The 21,207-nt window shown below is 44.0% G+C and overlaps 1 protein-coding gene across 1 annotated transcript; it reads left to right on the top strand.

Annotated features, from left to right (window-relative positions):
* Positions 1–1,408: 1,408 nt before the first annotated feature.
* On the top strand, positions 1,409–2,713 carry kcnj12a (potassium inwardly rectifying channel subfamily J member 12a; the record flags this gene model as incomplete). Its single annotated transcript, XM_083635397.1, has 1 exon — positions 1,409–2,713. The coding sequence occupies one exon, from the start codon at positions 1,409–1,411 to the stop codon at positions 2,711–2,713; it is 1,305 nt and encodes a 434-aa protein (XP_083491523.1).
* Between the last annotated feature and the right edge of the window lie 18,494 nt (positions 2,714–21,207).

Raw genomic sequence — 21,207 nt, 5'->3', positions numbered from 1 at the left:
TTCGAAGTTGCCGTCAGAGTTTTGAGGGGAAAAAGTCAGAATTTTTAGATTAAAGTCAGAATTCTCAGATTAAATTCAGAATTCTACGGGGAGAAAAGAAGCATTATTATGTGGCATCACTGACAATGTCACTGATGATATTATCGATGGTCTACCGGAATTTGAAATGTCTCGGGTCCCTAGATTTTTGTGACGTCAAAATAGGGTCACAAGCCAAAAAAGTTTGGGAACCCCTGTGCTAATACATGCCAGAGAGCCAGACATGAGCGAAACGACTTGCGTGAAAATAATAACCAGATATGTTATAGATATGTTAACTTTGCCGCGCTGCCAACCTGCTGCGTAATTCGAAGCAGAAAAGCACGGGAGATGTCATGATGTGAGAGAGGTGGCTGTGTGAAATTGTAATTTGTTGAGTCATTCTGTCCTTAAAACAGCTACTAACTGCTCAGAGATTAAAATACAGTAGTAAAAAGTGGCTGTAGAAAACCACAACTAATTATCTTAGAATAAGCAATATACTAATGCAAATAAATCTGTTTTTATTCGTAAAAAGGGGGGAAAAAGCATGGAAATCAATCTCATATCCATACAAAATGAATCAATCCAATTGTATATCTATCTCTAACCATAATGTCATTAGGCCTATACATAAGAAATAAACTTTCTTTTTATCATAAGATTACTGATTGTGATAGCCAGGGAGAACATAGTCAAATGTAACTAACGCTTACGGTCAAGTGGTCATTTAGGCTCCCCAGAGTTTATTCTGTGCAATTACATCATTATTCACAGAGTTCATTTCTTCCGACAGTGGCTCCTTTTGCCACTAGCGCAATTGTTTATATGTGTGTGACTTATGTAACAGTGTTTCCTGTTCAGTAAACAAAGGTTTATATGTGTGTGTAACGGTGTTTCCTGTTCAGTAACCCAAAGTTTACTGTATATGTGTGTGTAACAGTGTTTCCTGTTCAGTAACCCAAAGTTTACTGTATATGTGTGTGTAACAGTGTTTCCTGTTCAGTAACCCAAAGTTTATATGTGTGACTTATGTAACAGTGTTTCCTGTCCACTAACCAAAAGTTTATATGTGTGTGACTTACAGTATGTAACAGTGTTTCCTGTTCAGTAACCAAAAGCCTCGGTGGTTTAAGTCTGTGGGCATTTGATCCACAGGTATGGTGTGATATGCCCGTTATGTCAGACACACACTCATGCTGCTCTCCTCTCTCTACACACTCCACAGGGATTGGTTGGATTAAAGCGCACGGCTCCCCACCCGCCTCCCTGTCTGCCTGACTAAAATGCAGCTTATCCAGTGATCAGGCTGCGCGGGCCTCGATCGCACGCTGGGAGTCCGGGCCCGCCCTCCTGCTCCGCCCCTGCAGCTGGAGGCGCGGCTGGGAGCATGAGCACAGGGAGGATCAGCCGCTACAGCATCGTGTCGTCTGAGGAGGAGGGCCTCCGCCTCACTACCATGCATGGCATGAACGGCTTTGGCAACGGCAAGATCCACACACGCCGCAAGTGCCGCAACCGCTTCGTCAAAAAGAATGGCCAGTGCAACGTGCAGTTTGCTAATATGGACGAAAAGTCGCAGCGCTACATGGCCGACATCTTCACCACGTGCGTCGATATCCGCTGGCGATGGATGCTGGTAGTCTTCACCCTCGTGTTCGTCCTCTCCTGGCTGGCGTTCGGCTTGGCCTTCTGGGTCATCGCCTTGCTGCACGGGGACCTGGATAACCCAGCCGGAGATGACAACTTCACCCCGTGCGTCCTACAAGTCAACGGCTTTGTGGCCGCCTTTCTATTCTCCATCGAAACACAGTCCACCATTGGCTATGGCTACCGTTGTGTGACCGAGGAGTGTCCGGTGGCCGTCTTCATGGTGGTCTTCCAGTCCATAGTGGGCTGCATCATCGACTGTTTCATGATTGGCGCCATCATGGCCAAGATGGCGAGGCCTAAGAAGCGAGCGCAAACGCTGTTGTTCAGCCACAATGCTGTCATCGCCATGCGGGACGGAAAGCTGTGCCTCATGTGGAGGGTGGGGAACCTTCGCAAGAGCCACATCGTAGAGGCCCACGTCAGGGCGCAGCTCATCAAGGCTCGCATCACTGATGAGGGGGAGTATATTCCTCTAGACCAGATCGATGTCAATGTGGGCTTTGACAAAGGCCTGGACAGGATTTTCTTGGTTTCACCCATCACTATTCTCCATGAGATAGATGAGGAGAGCCCCCTTTTCGGGATCAGCAAACAGGACCTGGAGACAGCAGACTTTGAGATTGTGGTCATCCTGGAGGGGATGGTTGAAGCGACCGCCATGACCACGCAGGCTCGCAGCTCCTACTTGGCCTCTGAGGTCCTTTGGGGTCACCGGTTCGAGCCGGTCTTGTTTGAGGAGAAGAACGTGTACAAGGTGGATTACTCTCACTTTCACAAAACCTACGAGGTGCCGTCCACCCCCCGCTGCAGTGCCAAGGACATGGTGGAGAACAAGTTCCTGGTCCCCACCTCTAACTCCTTCTGCTACGAGAACGAGCTGGCCTTCCTCAACCGGGACGAGGAAGAGGAGGAGGATGTAGGCGGTGGGAGCAGAGCGCTGGCTAACCTCAGTCCAGACCGGAACAGCCGACATGAGTTTGAACGCTTACAGGCCACCAGGGCACTGGATCAAAGGTCGTACCGCAGAGAGTCGGAAATATGACCCGGGGTCAACTTTCAATAACCATATCCAAGGGTAAAAATGCAGAACAATGCAAAGTGCCATAGGAAAAGCTGACTAATGTGATAGAATGGAAAAGAAATAGGACAACAGTGCAAGGGACGTAACTGGAAGGAATGGGGGAGAAGCAAGTAGACCTACACAGCTTAGAAAACTGCGGTAAAGAATGTCCACAACCAAAGGAGAAGGCTAGAGAAAGACCTTCTTCCTACATGGAAACTTGAATCTTTTTTCATACGGTCATTTTGAGTTGAGAGTGTTCAATGATAGTGCATCAAAAAGCTATTATGGCAAAACCTTATAATCAAATCTTAGGTGTAAATACATTGCTTAGGTAAGTTACGTTTTGTGTGGAGTATAATTTTGTCAAAAAAAACACCTCTAAAAATAGTATTTGCTATTTCAACTTGTTCTTGGGCACAAATGATAGTGTTACAAGCCTTCCCTCAAGATTTTCTCACATTGCTGTGATTTGCTGGATGTGAGTTCAGTGACACATTGCTGTGATTTGCTGGATGTGAGTTCAGTGACACATTGAAAGTTTGTGCACTGCAGCATTCAAATGCAATGAGCCATGATAAAACATCTGACCATGAGCCACTGAGAACAACAGAATTTCACACCTTCATTTTAGTATTGTGTGTGATCCCAAAATCAACCAACGACGGGAGAGCAGGCAACATCAATTGCACTATGAAGAGAATTTATGTTGAAATGAAATGAAATTGTACTTGAGAAATTTTGTATTTATAACTCTCTTAATGCTACGTATTTTTAAATAACCTCCCATCTTAAAATCAAGTTGATATCATGATTTGGCCACACAGGCCTACACATATCATTTCATGTACAAATTGTTGCTAAGTAGTCAGGTAACAAAAGTAAAGCACAAATAGCAGTGCATAGAGTAAATATGAAATTTTTGTAGTTTCATAAAATTGCGTTTTTTGCAAAATATATGATACAATACCCAGGTTTGTAATAAGCAGCGTTGATAAATAAATGAATAGCAGCAATTTGTAACCCCACCAAATGTGCACCTTTGCTGTTGTTACTTTTAAGATGATCCCAAAAAACAAAGTGAAACAGTAACTGGATCTGGGATTATTATTATTTTTTGGATTCTTCAGCAAATTCCCTTCATCAGATCAGGAAATTAAGATTGTAACACAATGACGTAATTTGATTACATCTGATGTGTTTTATGTTATCTTTAGAAATAAATCTATGCACATTGTTAACAATATCAGGGGGCAGAGATTCTGCCGAGTTCTGTATGAGATAAACTCATGTGATGAATTTCTTCAGTCATTACATAATGCTTGGGAAAACAGCCTGACGTGAAAATCTTGCCTGAACAAGGAATAGTTATATTTATCAAATCTATTTTGATAAGAAAGGAAATCAAATTGATAGTGAACATTTATTAATTTTTTTAATTAATGCATGCAGAAAGATTTTTTTTTCATGAGATATTTCTTTGGCCTGAGAATAGTCTGTTGTTGTCAAGGTGAATCTGAAATATAAAGTTTGGATATCTGGTCTCTAATCACCCTGGTCAAATTGATCCACTGCTAATGTTAAATGAACATGCACCAAACGGGCAAATGTCTGTCCAACACTTTGTTTTGTGCTATATATCTATATATAATATCTACTGTATATATAAGTATTCGCCAACTGTGGTTCATTTTACATGGCTAAATTGAACTGCTGTTAACAGAGAGAGAGAGAGAGAGAGAGAGAGAAAGAGAGAGAGAGAGAGAGAGAGAGACACAGCCAAACTCATTCGCATTCCACTTTCACCTTATAGACAATTTTTCAGGACAAAACACCATCTGACTATCACATGAAAAAGCATATATTTTAACAAGATAAATGAATGTATGTAAGAGAGATTAAGTTTGGCTAAGAACCTGTTAGCGCGCTTCTTGCTGTCCAAACAGAATATGCATGAGCCAAGCCGACGGTTGAGTAGCTTCCTCCTTTTCCCACTCCTCATATTGTGTCCTCTGGCGCCTGCAAACATCGCACACTGTAAAGAGCTCAATGATTGCATTAAAGGGCCACTCTGCCGTTTTTAAACCAGCTTTGAATCATTATAAAATCACTAGTATATATGCAAATGATCAATGTTTAACTTCCTCCATCTTATGTGGACCGAGAGCTCCCTGTCCATTCACAGAACTTCCTGGTCCAAATGATGTCGTAATGATGTCACTATTGCTATCACTATCATTATTGCGCTCTTCATTCGCAGAACTTCCTGGACCATGACATCAATGATGTCATTTGGACCAGGCAAGTTAAACATTGTTCATTTGCATAATATACTACAGATTTTGTAATGATGCAAAGCTGGTTGAAAATCAGCAAAGTGACCCTTTAAGTTGTAGTTCACAGAGGCATTGTGCTTACATGACAAGATATATAAGACACTGGACCAAGGTCTGGATGGTAGCAATAAACACTGAAATACCCTTTTTCTGAATCGATTCTGACCACAAGCATATTCTTAATGATTCTCCTGTAGTGCACTGAATAATACTTCATAACTGATAGATAATAACTGAGAGAAAGGCATGGCATGAAGAGTATGACGCCAAATTTATCTATTGTATTCTACTGTACTTGTATGCGTAAGATTTCTTTGTGCACATATTTTGAACAATCAGATTTGACTGCAAAGTAATGTGTGTACAGAGTGTTCTTTGGACTAATGTCTTGGAGGGACCATTTCCCAGCCATCATTCCCAAGCCAATGTTCCAAAACCTAATATTTTGGACTGAAATATGGGTAGCCACATTCAGAAAGTATGCTAAATTCTCCAACTGGTCTCTTTACACATTATAGTCACTTAAAATACATAATAAAAAGTAGGCCAGTAATTCTAAGCAAGTTTCCAATCAGGAAAACTAAGTTAAAAACCAAATCGATTTTAAGTTGTTAGAAAAATCATTTCGCGTTAGTTATAGATTAAGTCGTTTGTTATCATTATATGGTTTAAGCAAGACAATTATGATGCATGATTATTTTTTGTAATCTTTGGCATGGACAGTAACATTTAAAATTCATCCCTTACTCTAAATGCCTAGCCAGAATTTATGATTCAAAACTGCACACAATGTTTATGCTGTGTCACAAAATATATCAAGTTCAATTTGTCTCTTACCTCACTCAAATGTGGATCTTATGTCCCTGTGAGACAATTGTTGTTCGCTTCCTCATGTAAGACATCTATGAAAAGAGGGGAACGGAGCTGCTGAGAAGCCTCATGAAGGTAGAAAGGAGAACCATCAAATGGTTGTAAAAGTTGGTCACAATGACTGATAGTTTCCTACTGGTCCGTTTAAATCCAGGAGTATACTTGGCTCTATGATATTTCTTGATAACCTGTTGCTTTTTTTTTTTTTTAGAAACTTTTAGGATGCAGTAAAAATATATCGAGAGCATTTTTTCGGCTAATGAATGAAGCCTTCTATCCCCCAGCCGCCCTTAACCTTTATTATGCTCACTGCCTTCTGGGAAGGCTCTGCTACCCCGATGTGTGAAACCTCTACTACTACTCTGTTGTCTACTCACAACATTTCAGTGGCAAAAGGAAAAAAGAAAAAAGAAAAAAAAGGTGAAGCATCATCAGCTTCTATGCTGCATCATTGAAATGCATAATTGAATCATTCCTACTGATTTCCCCCCGTTTCATTTTCGATATTGCCCACCTGAGCCCTTCAAAACTTAAAAAAAGAAACATAACGATGACATACTGTAGACCGGCATAGTAACATAGAAAAACGAATAGGGGACAGCCAGGCTATAACAGACAGCTTATTTTTATACAAAGTTCTTTTTGATACCTCAGTATTTCCTTCAGATAGAATATAGTAATCAATATTCATCTGTTTTTATCAGAATAATCCAATGATTTCACTATAATGAGAGGCAAAAATATGATTCTTGCCTCAGTTCTCAATTATTTAATTTCTGTTGTTTCATTTCAGCACAGAAGCTCATGATTGAACAGGTATTTCTCTTAAAGGGATGATTGGAAAAACCTTTGACCTCTGTAGAAGTCTTCCTATATGCCCAGCAAAATGTCTAATGGGCTTTTTTTTTTAATGGATAATTCAAAGTCATTTAAATTATTCAATTAAAAACCTAATTGTGAAAGAAATCAGTTTGTTTTTTATTTTGTTGTGACTGTAAGCATTTCCAAAATAGCACCACCCTGGATGTTGACGATGCTCCCCCACACTGTGTATTGGAATGCAGAATCCATTGCTCCTCCTTGGGCCTGGCTAATCGATGGATCAAGCTGAGGTAATACATCACCATGAGGAGTGGTTTAAGATGAGAGCTCAAGATCATGTCACCACTGTCACATGACTCTTTGGTCTAAGGCCAATTATTCAGGAAGCCTCATACATTAATCACTGTGACACACAAACAACCAGCGGAGCCCCGCAGAGCCCTGCCAGAGGCCCGCCCCGCAGCACACCGACTCAGATCAATGGCTATAACACCAACAGATCATTATACCGATCTGTCTGCCTCACAACTGAGGAAACAAACGACACTACCGCATGTTATTCTGCTATTTAACCCATTGATACCTGATGCAGCATTTGTGTGTGTATCCCTTTAAGACCGCGAACCGCATCGCGCGGTTCGCGGTCTTAAAGGGATACACACACAAATGAGGGATATACACGCAAATGCTGCATCAGGTATCAATGGGTTAAAGGTAACACTTTATAATAACGTTCTGTCATAAGTCATTTATAAGCCGATGATGAACTAATCTTTTACCAAACATTAAAATTTCCAGATGATTAATAAGTGCTATGTTAACTTATCACAAATTTTGTTTTAAGTCATTTATCAACTTTTAGTAAATGAAGTGTTCCTCACCTGTTCTAAATTATGTGTAAATAATTTACAATTCATTTACCAGGCTTTCTGTATCTGCTCATCTAAAGTGTAAAACCATTAATCACACATGATGTGTTTGTGAAAATTGAAGGCAATGCAGAAGTGTCGCCCACGAATTTGCAAAATCACGTTTGGTGCGAACGCCCAGTTAGTCCTCACAGACAGGACAGTCACAATGCTGGACTGTGATTGGATGACAGTGCAGCTCCTCTCATTCGTCTTCGTCGTCTCTTCGTCTTTTATTGTCACACGAACACCACAACACATGCATGCGGCCACAACACACTCATGCATGCGGCCACAACACACTCATGCTGACGGTGGCCGATGAAAAGTGTCCTCTGCATTTAACCCATCCAGGCATGTCCTTTCCTCCGGGGCGCAGGCCAGGAGCAGTGGTCGCTTTCTCGTACAGCGCCCAGGGACCAACTTCGGATGTTGTCATCACTGGTCGGATGACGATGACGATCTGATCTTCTGCATGTTTTTAGTGGGGGGGTTATACGGAGGAACCCCCTGGGGGATCACGGGGAGAACATGCAAACTCCACACAGAGAGAGAGGCCCTTACGACGAGATACCCCACCTGGGCAGTAGGCACTGAAGATATGGGGGGAACACAACCACAGCGCCCACAGTGTCCCAGGCGAGAATCGAACTCAGGACCTTCTGACTGTGAGGCGACAGCTCTACCACTGAGCCACCATGCGCCCATTCAAATGACATATAAACCTATGGAGACATTAGATACTGTGTCAGGTCAAATGCTGCAAACTTGCTTGCAGGGTTTGGGGCCATTATTGAATTGAATTGAATTGAATTGAATTGAATTGAATTGAATTGAATTGAATTGAATTGAATTGAATTGAATTGAATCCACAAAGGGTGGTCGGTGCTCTCAGAACAGGATAATATAACAACAACAGTTCAATGGGTGAACCCAAAGAGTATCCTGGAGCACTCGATTCACTGGAAAATTATTTTAATAAGGTGCAGTGACTAACATTTCGACACACACAGCATCTTCATCAGAGTCAAACAGTAGTGGCAAAATTACAAGTGGTTTGAAAATGGTTTAAAAGGCTTTGTAAACCATTTGTAATTTTGTCACTACTGTTTGACTCTGACGAAGACGCTGCTGTGTGCGTCAAAACGTTAGTCACTGCACCTTATTCAAATCATTTTCCAGTTAATCGAGTGCTCCAGGATCCTCTTTGGGTTCACCCATTGAACTGTCGTTTGAAGGATTTTTGTTTTGCGATGGGAGCCAATCAAGATCAAGTCCAGTTGTGATGCATTGACTGGATTTAGTCTGAAACTGCCTGTTTAGGCCTACTGTAGCAAACGATGGATTTAAAATGCAATAACTTTAGATTTAACCACGCTTTAACCACTCCACCACACCCTTTTTTAACAGACATGAAACATCACATTATGTACGGTATATATGTTTTCAAACTTGGACCCCTTTAAAAGAACCAAACTCAGACTTAAGTGGACCAAAAGGTGGACCAAAAGAAAAGGGACGTTCTTTTTGTGTTCACATTGTGAGTTCTCTTTCTGGTCCACTTCAGCTCTGATGGGGTCTCAGTCCTCTTTCTCTTCACACTATACGTTGTTCCACTGGAGCTCAGACATTTAACTGCTTTGGATTATGAGTAGTTTTCACTTGGAACAAGATGGCTGTTCTTATACTTGTCTTGTACTATGTAGGCTATTGATAAAAGAAACATCTTTCATAACCTTGTTCACCTAATTCAAAACCAACGTAGGTATGTTAAGTTCTGCTACCAGCACAGAGTTCCCTGACTTCAACATTATGGCCTATCAGTAAACAGCAAATAGGCACATAGGCATAAGAGGTATAGATCTCAGGCGATACACTGAAGTTTTTACAAGCAAATAGCCAAAACTGAGATAAGTGAACCTGGAGTGCTTCACACTGCACAGGTGAAGCGAACCACAACGGGGACTTGGAAGTGAACCGAACTCAGAGCCCCTCCTGAGGGGCTCTGAGTTCGGGTCACTTCAGACGGCTCTGAGTTCTCTTGGAGTGTTCACATATGCACAAGAATTGCTGACTAAGAGGCAGGCCCGGCGTTAGGGGGGGGCCTGACCGGGCCGGGCCCCCCCATTCCCCAAACTGGCCCCCTCCATTCTTTTTTTCTTTTCTTTTTTTTGCCTAAAAACGTTTTTCCGTTTTTCTGTTTTAAAGTTTAAAACGGAATCTGGCTGTCATTAGGCATTGATTAACTGAATGCTATTGCTAACTGTTACTTTGAACATCCATTTGCAATGATTCTGGCTGGATATTATTAACTATTGTAAATTTGTCACAATGAATGCAATTTGTGCACAATGTGTAAATACATTTAATATTAATTGTTTATGCCTAATTATTTGTAAAGTCGCAACACATTAGAGATGTGTGTAGTTCTTCATAGATTTAGCCTCTTCATTTTGCTCTCAAATGCACCAGGTTGACAAATTTTACTTTAAAATGTACAAAATCTTCTTCCGGGGGAGAATCCCCCCGGACCCCCCTTGGGTAGCTTGGCCCCCCCAAGCTAGGGGCAGGCCCCCTCTGTAACTTGGGACTGGAGCCGGGCCTGCTAAGAGGTCTGAGTCCACTTGGAGGGCTGAAAGTGAGCAAGTGTGAACACCCTCTAAATAGAGGAAACTTTTAATTCCTATATTTGGGCCCTTTTAATGCGGTAAAGAGCTGAGGGAAACATGACAGCCATGTATCTTATCTTGCCAGTAACGATGAATGCCGTCATCAGCATCACCGAGCAAGTTTTTGCCCGGTGACAAATTATAATCCCGTGCTGTTCGCACGAGCCTTTCTAAATCATTGAGATTGGAGAGTGATGAAGTCACGCCCAGTCAGAGAGCGACAGATGTAGGATTAACATGCTGGCCGGTGGTCGTGCTGAACTCAGGCGTTGTCTGGCCGACACTGGGATCATTGAGGCTATGCTGGGGGCACTCGCCAAGTTTGGTTATGCAATAGCGCCTGGGCGGTCAGGCTCCATGTCAGCTCTCCTGCATGCAGCACAAGTGAAGCTGTCAGGATTAGTGCTGGACACAGTGGGTTAATGAGTGCAGATGGACATGTGAGCCGATGCATGAAAACAGTGTTTGGATTTTTCATTAGTGCGACCGCCCGGCGTGTGTGGCACCCGGAATTTGACTTTATAAAGTCAATCGGTATTATATATTATATTTTTATATATATATATTATATTATATTTTTAGGCTCCATCTGGGCCCTTCTTGAACTAACATCTCTCTCCCTCTCTCTCTCTAAAAAAAACAACAACTAAACTTTACCACTATTCCTTCAGAAGTTGTAGCTGTCATAGACTGAACATAGATAAAAGCGTCTGCCAAATGACGTAATGTAAATGTAATGTAATGTAATATATATTATTATTATTATTATTATTATTATTATTATTATAGCCTATATATTATATAATTGTATATGCTGGTACAGCGAGGCATGTTTCGAGAGCCGTGATGTCACAGTGCTAGTGTCATTAGACATCAAGAGATCCTGGATCATGATGCGGGATAAGCTGTCCTGCAACTGAGCTGGATGCTAGATTCTAATCCCAAACACATGTCATACAGATTGGATGGGTAGACTGTGATTTCAGTGACTAAGCAGATTGGATGGGTAGACTGTGATTTCAGTGACTAAGCAGATTGGATGGGTAGACGACTGTGATTTCAGTGACTAAGCATTTGCATCAGGTAGAATCCAACTGTGTTTTTGGGCATCCGTCCATCTATCCAGCTGGAGTTAAAACAAAGGCTCCACGATGAAAAGCTGTTGCAGGTGCTTCTTTCTTTCTTTCTTTCTTTCTTTCTTTCTTTCTTTCTTTCTTTCTTTCTAGCTGAAATTCCATAATGGTTTATTAGCAGGCGTCTGTACCCCACAGCTGTGAGTGTCACTGGTGCACCAGCCTCTCCCTTCACACCCATGGCCCCTGCAAATAAAACCTATTCATGACCATATGGAGGCTGTTGCCAGGTAACCCGCTCGCCAGGGAAAAATAGCCTGCAGCTGGCTGGCGGGAGCAAACCACATGCAGCCGAAACACAGAAACCAACTCACACCAAAGCCTGATTTCTCCCATTTAAGTTAAGTTAAGTTATCCTTTATTTATCCCCATGGGGAAATTCATCCTCTGTATTTGACCCATCCCCTACTAGGAAACTTCCTAGAACTAGGAGCAGTGGGCAGCCGCAGTGGGCAGCAACATTGCAGCGCCCGGGGTCCAACTCCAGTTCTTTTTGCCAGTGCCTTGGTCAGGAGCACTGACAGGAGTATTAACCCTAACATACATGTCTTTAGGTGGTGGGAGGAAACCGGAGCACCTGGAGAAAACCCACACAAACACAGGGAGAACATGCAAACTCCACACAGAAAGGACCTGGGACAGACCGGGGTTCGAACCCGGGACCTTCTTGCTGTGAGGCAACAGTACTAACCACTGAGTAACCGTGCCGTCCTAATTTCTCCTTTCCTTCATTTTAAAGGCTATAATTTGGTTTTTAGAGCGAGAAAAAAGTTCAACGCTTTTCTCAAAAGGCTTTGGAGGATGACACCCAATAAGATCCCCTGGGAATGTCCCTTCTGTGGCTCCCAGGGGACAGTGGACTGAGCCAGCTGGGGCCTGGACTGGACTCACACGAGACAAGAAGCGTTACTGACGAGTAAAGACTAGCCGTTCAGAGGATGCTAAGAAGTGTCCTGGCCGTGCGCTCTGCCAGCCAGCCCATATAGACCAGCTAATTAACCTTGGAACGTTCTCCCTGTAGCCCGCGCTCGTGATGATGGTAAAATGGGGGAAATCATGTTGAAGGAGCTATATAAAGCTCTTCAGTGTCAAGATGCATGTGGCTCTCTGCCTGGCCACCACTTCCACTGCTAAAGTAGGCTACTCCCTATTAGCTACTGTGATGGTACCACTGAAGAAGAGATAGGCCTACTTCAGTCGGAGCTCTTTGCTATTACGTCGTTTCTGCTCTGGGAATATTAGGCCTACAAGATATAGGTCAAACCTGGTATGGGGCGCCCGGGTGCAGCGGTAGATTCCCTGCCTACCAAAACGAGGGTTGCAGGTTTGAGGTCCCATGTTACCTCCGGCTTGGTCACAGGCACAATTGGCCGTGTCTGTGGGTGGTGCGGGATTATGGGTATGTGTCCTGGTCGCTGCACTAGTCCCTCCTCTGGTCGGTCTGCTGGTCCTCCGGGGGGCCGCCGACCTCTGCTCAGTGGTGTCGGTCACCTGCTGACTGGCCTGCGGAACCCATGTCCCATGTCCCTGTTGTTTTCCCAGCTGTGGTAACCATGAGCGATCTGTAGCTAAAGCTAGCAGATAGCGATGTGTCGCTAACGGTCGGTTAGCAGCTAGCGATCAGTGCCGCAACACTGTTGCAAATGTAGCAGGCACGTTTACAGCCAGCCAGCTAAAGCTTAACAAGGATACTGTGTCAGTTGATTCTATCTGTGAAGATTCAAGATTCAAGATTCAAGATTTTTATTGTCACTCCGTAGTATCACGTGTGAAATTCTTGTGCTGTAGGCTCCGTTACAACATAGTGCAAATAACAGTATAACAGTGCAAAAACAGGGCATATAGATGCAGTAAAACAAGAGAACAAGCAATAACAGTAAACTTTTCCTTTTCTTTTCTAGCGTAGACACCTTAAAAACATGATTAAACATTCTGTTTGCACAGGTACAATAACATAGGCATAATTATCATGTGTAATGGTAGCAGCTGCTACATGATTGTTTATTTGTGTGTGTTAAGGAGTCTCGTGGCCTGCGGGAAGAAACTGTCCCTCAGGCGATTTGTTCGTGCTTTTGGGACCCTGTATCTCCTCCCTGAGGGTAACAGGGAGAACAGGCTGTTGTGGGGATGGTATGTGTCCTTGATGATCTTCAGGGACCTCCTGAGGCACCGCTGATTGTACAGTTCCTGCAGTTCTGGTAGCTCACATCCTGTTACGTGCTGGGCCGCGCCTCACTCTTCTTAGCGCCCTGCGGTCCATGGTGGTACAGTTCCCGTACCAGGTGGTGAAGCAGCCGGTCAGCAGGCTTTCAATGGTGCCTCTGTAGAAGCTGCAATAGGCAAGATATTTTATGTGAGGGAAAAAAATAAATTGAATGGCATTGCAATATAGAAGAGCATCCCATCCCCTTTAATTGAAATGCCATAGATTTGCCCTTTGCCCAAATTAAATTCTGGCGTGTCGGATATAATCGGACACTTGGCCTCCCACAGGAAGTGATCATCGAAACTTAAGACTGAAATACAAACTGATTCCTAAACAGAAGCAGGAGCAAGAATACGCTGTCGGGGACAGACAGTTAAAGACATACTGCCACTTTACCCAATGCAATCTGTGAAAGGTGCTTTCAATGACCCACTATGATAAGGCAAAAAAAACCTTTATCCATCCAATTAATTTGATGTCAAAGTTACAGCTGCACTATAGACAGCTGTCTTATCAACCTAGATGACAGAGTGGGGCCGCAGCAGAGAAGAGAGTCCCATCAGTGATTTGAAGGCTCTTTTACCACACACAAAAACTAAGGGCAACGAAGCCGACTGTTATGTCGCCTCACGTCGCCCGTGCCCCTCACGTCACCTGTGCCCCTCATGTCACCTGTGCCCCTCACATCGCCCATGCCCCTCATGTCACCTGTGTCCCTCACGTCACCTGTGCCCCTCACGTCACCTGTGCCCCCACGTCGCCCATGCCCCTCACGACACCTGTGCCCCTCACGTCACCTGTGCCCCTCACGTCACCCGTGCTCCTCACATCACCCGTGCCCCTCACATGGCCTGTGTCCCTCACGTCACCTGTGTCCCTCACGTCACCTGTGCCCCTCACGTCGCCTGTGTCCCTCACGTCGCCACGTCACCTGTGCCCCTCACGTCGCCCGTGCCCCTCACGTCGCCTGTGCCCCTCACGTCGCCTGTGCCCCTCACGTCGCCTGTGCCCCTCATGTCACCTGTGCCCCTCACGTCACCTGTGCCCCTCACGTCGCCTGTGCCCCTCACGTCACCTGTGCCCCTCACGTCGCCCGTCCCCCTCACGTCACCTGTGCCCCTCACGTCACCCGTAACTGGTAAAAGTAGAAGTACTGATACAACTTGTTTAATCAAGTAAAAGTAAAAAATTACAGGCTCTGAAATGTAATCAAGTATAAAAGTGAAAAAGTATTTCTACCGGCTATTTCTGTGCAAAGCTAACTGAACCTCATGTCATATTAAGATAAACCGAATTTTTGCGCGGTGTGCACGCTCAATCCTATAGTGGGGACTCTGGAGACGATGAACCGAGCACACATTGACACACTCCAATTATCGCTCTTCAATGAAAGTAGTAGGATTGGCTACAGATGGTGTGCTAATGGTATTTAATCTCTGGTCCTGGATTTGTTTGCACACACAGTCACTGAAGAACTAAATAAATAAACTGACAGTCCTTCAAATCAGTTTTGGTGGAGCACGAAGTCCTTCGTCACTTGTGTTAGTGGTAGGGAGTGGACTTGGTTCAGGTGATGTGTGCCCAGCGCTTGGCGGATCCGGATCCGACACACGTGGGCCAGACTGCGAGGACATATCTTGGCCTCCAGAAAGACCCTAATGGCCAATTTCCACCGCAGGTAGTAGCGCGGTCCCGCTCCGCTCGACTCGATAAATGGTCTCATTCCACCGGTAAAAACCGTCCCAGCCCAGGTTGAGTCGTGCTATTTTTCGTCCCTGCCTCGTCGGGGTTCCAGGGCTGTGAACCCGGTACCATACGGTGACGTGAAAACATTGTTGACGACTGATTGGTCAGGCAGAATCGTGTTTACTCTGTCTATCTACTGACTGTCAATGCAATGCTGAATACCAGTTTAGTGGGCTTACCTTCTCTTCTGTTATGTTATTTCCATCAGTCTTTTGTGTTGCTGCCTTCGCCTCTGGTGAAATAAAATCGTGGCGGTGGTTTCAATTGTTTTGAGAGAGAAAAAGGTCCGCTGGTCAGGAAGCCCTTGTAGTTGAGTGCAGCGCTCCGCTAGGCCGCAGGCGGGTCTTTGGTGAAGCCGCGGTCTTGCCTGGTGAGAGGCCGCCGGGGTAGAGGCTACTCTGTTGCGCCTCTCCCGTCCCCGCGCAGCGCATGCATGTGAGTTTGACTAACAACAAAGTGATATCCATTCTCCTGGCCGATTGTCACATTCGCCCATGTACACTGTAGGTCATTTAGAGGCACCAGTATAAACCAGCATAAACAGTTTAAAAGTTCTGTGGATGGATTTAATTGTAACATTATGTTATAGCCTACTTCGGTGTATAGGCGGAGGACAGATATGCGGTCGCTATGACGACCAGCTGTGGGCGGGGGTGGGCGGGAGCAGATGATCGGCGGTCGAAGCAGAACATCCATCGGGCCGAAACGAGTAGAGCCGACTGGTGGCGAGTTGTGCAGGGCAGTAAAATGTGGTGGAAATGAGCCATAAGAGCCTCGGGATCTGCCCTCTCCTCCAGTTGTGCCTGCTCCTGGGTCACCAGCGCCGCGTCGGCCCCGTGGTCCAGGAGCAGCTGGATGAAGGTTGCGTCACGTTCCCACCACAGCACCTTATGCAGCAGGTGAGAAGCCACGTCACAGGTCAGAACGCCAGCCTTGAGCAGCAGGCGGAAGCAGTCCAGGTGGTTGCATTCAGCACTGATGTAGAGAGGCGGGCCCGGCGCCACGAGGGGGCGATAGGGGGCGATAGGGGGCTTTGCCCCCTCAGTTCAATTTTCTGCCCCCTCACTTAAAACAAACAAAAATAAATTATAGAATCGTTCATCTATAAAGGCCAGTTAGGCAATGTTTGTACCTGACATGTTTTGGCTGCTGTTTCTGCAGTCTTCATCAAATTTGATCAATTTAAGTTGATGTAGGCTACCCCCATAAACATAGCTCTGTTGTTTCAGAATTGGCAGGGAAGCGCTATTTGCTGTGCTTTGGTTGTCACAAGGTGTCAGAGATGTAGCTATTTATTAAATTTGAACCTCACTGCATGTTGTAGTGATCATGATGTGATTAAAACACACACACACACACACACACACACACACACACACACACACACACACACACACACACACACAGAGAGAGAGAGAGAGAGAAATCAGCTGCACCCAAGCACACAGCATGCCATGAGCAGAAAGATGGAGACAACGTATCTGATCACTTTATTTCTTTAATTTAATGAACCTGGCACTGACTGGCTATTATTTTGTTTATTTTTTTGTCGATTTTTGCAGCAATTGTTTATTATATGACTTTTCGTATAGACATATATGTTTAGAGGGCTACAGACAGGTCCCGCATTTCACGTTATGCAAAGCTCAGCTCTATTAATGCCTTAATCTGCTGCTGTGAAATAAATGTTTTATTTGATTTTTAGTCTTTCTTTTGTTGTTATTGCGCTTTTCAGAGGTTATTATGGTTAAAAAGTCCAGAAATAGGCATAGCGGGTATATAACCTATGTTTTACAATATAAAAATATCATATTAGAAAAAAAAAAAGAAAAAAAAAAAAGAATCAGCCCCTAGTTATAACCGCCCCCTCAGTCATTTCATTCTGGCGCCGGCCCTGTAGAGAGGAGACCTCTTGAGGGTGTGAACGCTGTTTATGTCAACAGGAACCACACCGAACCTGATGAGTTCCTGCAGTATGTCCAACCTTCCATCCGAGGCAGCCCTGTAGACCAGGGTGTTTGAGCCGTATGTGCTTCTGTTGGGGTCGGCCCCGGCTTCCAGGAGGATCCAGACACAGTTCAGGTTACCGTGGTACTACCACAGCACTATCCCATTGACCCTATTTTATTTTATTTTATTTTATTTTATTTTATTATTTTATTTTATTTTATTTTATTTTATTTTATTTTATTTTATTTTATTTTATTTTATTTTATTTTATTTTATTGCATTTTATTTTATTGCATTTTATTTTATTGCATTTTATTTTATTGCATTTTATTGCATTTTATTGCATTTTACTGTATTGACTGTTTTTACGTTTAGGGAGATACTGTGTGATACTCTGTTATGCTATGTTGTGTTATGTGGATATTCATGCCTGAGTGCGAGCAACTGTAACTTGTCCCAATTTCCCCCCGGGGATCATTAAAGTCTTTCTGATTCTGATTCTGATTCTGATTCTGATTCTGATTCTGAGTAGAAAGGCGTCCACTCATTCTCATCAGCTAGGTTTACCTGGGATGTTTACCTGGGCTCCCTGAGTGATCAAGTAGTCCACACAGGCAGCGTGACCCCGCCAGGCTGCCCTCGCCAGAGGGGTCCACCACCCATTCCAAAATGAACACTGCTCATTGATCTGCCTTCTGATGCGATCTTCCTGCAGCAGGCTCCTCAGTTTGTCCAAATCTCCTGCCCAGGCGGCATCGTGGAGCTGCGTGTCGCCATGCCATACTCAAACAGCCATTAGTTGACATCTGTCACTGTAGCTCATACTTGTACTCTGTGTCTTAAACAGAAGGCATTGTGAAGGGACTGAATGTGGGTTGGACATTATGAGATCATAACATTTATGACATTATGACATTATGACATCATGACATTCCATTATGACTGAAGGCATCACTCACTGACGACATCGCAAGTGCTCGAGTGACATCACTGATGACATCACCTGTGACATCATCAGTGATTTATTTGTGACCTCATCGGCCACGCCTTATTTAGACTCTGTCTTGTTTCGGATGTGCGACAAGAGAGACAGTTAAACGTTACGTTACGCTCGTTCCTCGCACGCCGCACGTGCTTGCATGTGCAATTGGGCAATTGTGGGCCACGCCGCGATGTGTCATGCACTGACCCCTCTGCCTCGTCATAGTAGTGACACGTGAAAGAAAACAAAAAGTTTGATTTTTTTTTTAATCTCTTTTCATCCAAGCATTCAGCTGTATTCCCCCATCATATACCTGCACCAGTGTCTGCGTGCCACCACCCCCCACCCATCCCATGCAACCCCACGTCACCCCACTCCGGTCGGTCCCTTCCAGCAGGGTGAGGTAGGTAGATGGGGAAGGAGGCTACCCTCTGGGGCCGCTGCTGCTGAGTGAGTGCAGCTTGAAGGAAACGCTGACACATTGTGCGCCTTATCTCCTCTCCGTTACAGCAGGTGCCTCAAGTCTACCCTGATTCATAATGCAGCATGAATGGACAACCTTGGGGGACGTGAGGGGGCCACACTCATTTCCTGGCTCTCAACCTTCATAATTACCTCTCTGTGCCCAACAGCCCTCAATGTGTTTAAGAGAGAGAGAGAGAGAGAGAGAGAGAGAGAGAGAGAGAGAGAGAGAGAGAGCGAGAGAGAGAGAGAGAGAGAGAGAAAGAGTGACAGAGGGAAGTTATGTAGAAGAATTGAATACTGTAATAGATATACTACAACAGAACAGAGATACAAGCCTTAAAATAGCAGCTATTTGCAGCGTTCTGTGCACATTTATATTCATGAAGGTTATCCCCTCCCCTGTGCAAGATTTCAACAACAAAAAAGATAAGATAGGATCCTCCATCTGTTAGAAATCACAAACCTGACAGAGAGGCCTTACCATATCCCTAGCTTGGTTGACTATTTGTCAGGCTATTATGTTGATTGTAAAAAATCGATTAATTCTGTTATTTAGTGTTTATCAATGTCTGTTTCTTTAGGAGTTAATCTCCCGATAACAAGATATTGAACTTGGGTGCATTATTAAGATGTAAGTTTAAAAATCCCTATTATTGTTTGAATAGTAACAGAGACAATATGCTTCTTTGTTAAAGGCAATGTTGTTCTGTGTTGCAAAAAAAATCCATACATCCTCCACCTATCCAAACAAAGCCTATAATCACTCCTTCATCAATTAAACGGGTGAGAATGCTATGGGTCCTTGTGGTTTTAACGGTCACAGGTGTCACAGCTTTAGTTAGAACAATCCAGGTAGCCTACTCCATCTGTTTCCCCATCATCTCTAGCTCTATTATAAAAAGATTGACGACTGAGAGAGACAGAGTCGGCAGCATGGACTCCTCCTCTGTGCCGGGTCTGGTCCGGCGGTGAAGTCATGAGAACAGGCTCAGAGCTGTGTGTACAGTCTCTCCGGTCTCCCTGGGGGTAGACTCGAATCTGTCAGCGGCCTTCTCTAACACGGCTCTCAGTGGAAGGGGGGGGGGGGGGGGGGGGGGGCAGCGATAGGATCGTTCTCCCCTGATACCTCCCCTCCCCTCCCTCCCCATCCCTCCTTTTATATCCCCACTTGTCCATCCCTCCACCTCGCCCATGCCAGCACCTAGGGTGTCTCGCTGGCTGGCATCACCCTGTCCCAGGACACGGGCCCTGTCCCGGCCAGGATGGCGTCTCCAGTGTCAGGCAGAATGAAGGCCTTTGTTAAGCGGACTCAATACAGGACCTTCACTCACACACAAAAAGTAGCTGGATCAGGCTTTGCTTGAGCTGAGTGCAAAACTGGAAAGCAGTTATTTATAACTACCCTATAGAGACTGCGTGCTAGAGTCGATTTTTACAGAGTAGCCTAACGCTGCTTTTATGCCTGCTTTTAACTGAATATATATGTTGTGTGTTTTATTTGTGGAAATGAGAAGTCATTACTAATGAGGTATTATATTATCAAGTAAAACAGTCATTATTTAAATGTTTACCTCCCAGGACTGGAACCATTCCCAAACCCTGTACTGACTCTTACCTACCAAATTGTTAATTATTTGGCCAAAGGGGTATTTTATCTATCTATCTATGTCTGTCTGTCTGTCTGTCTGTCTGTCTGTCTGTCTGTCTGTCTGTCTGTCTGTCTGTCTGTCTGTCTTTCTTTCTTTCTTTCTTTCTCTCTCTATCTATCTATCTATCTATCTATCTATCTATCTATCTATCTATCTATCTATCTATCTATCTATCTATCTATCTATCTATCTATCTATCTATCTATCTATCTAGCGTTAATCAACTAATCTCTAGTCTAAATTACATAAGAGGTAGACTCAAGAAGAGGTCAAATCTTTTCACTGTATCTATGGCATGTATTATGTTTAAATCAAATTAAGATGGAACTAATTTACTTAAACTTAAAATAATTCAAATAAACACATTAATTGTTACTATGCTGTAGGTAGGACTTGATAGGCTGTATTTTTCTGTGGGGGGATAGGTAATGATGATTAGGCCTACTAGCAAGAAAAGATTGTCTTTTTCTGTCAAACATACATTCACACTAAAATATAATGACAAACTCGTAATTTTAAATAGTTTGTATAACGTTACTGGCAGTAACGTTATACAAACTATTTACTGGGTACATTGCGTATAGTGATGTTTTACTTTTCCCCTTCTGCTACATGCAGTATGGCCCAGATTTGTTTCAAAGTTTGAAGAGACCGCCATCTAGCGGTAGCATTGATTATTTTGCATTCAGTAGGTTCCCTGTCTGACCAATCCGCGAAAGGAATACTCAATCGTCATTCAC

The sequence above is a fragment of the Poromitra crassiceps genome (genome assembly GCF_964638095.1).
Source record: "Poromitra crassiceps genome assembly, chromosome: 4".
NCBI lineage: Eukaryota > Metazoa > Chordata > Actinopteri > Beryciformes > Melamphaidae > Poromitra > Poromitra crassiceps.
The sequence above is the reverse complement of the archived record's forward strand: the minus strand, read 5'-3'. Positions and strand labels throughout refer to the sequence as shown.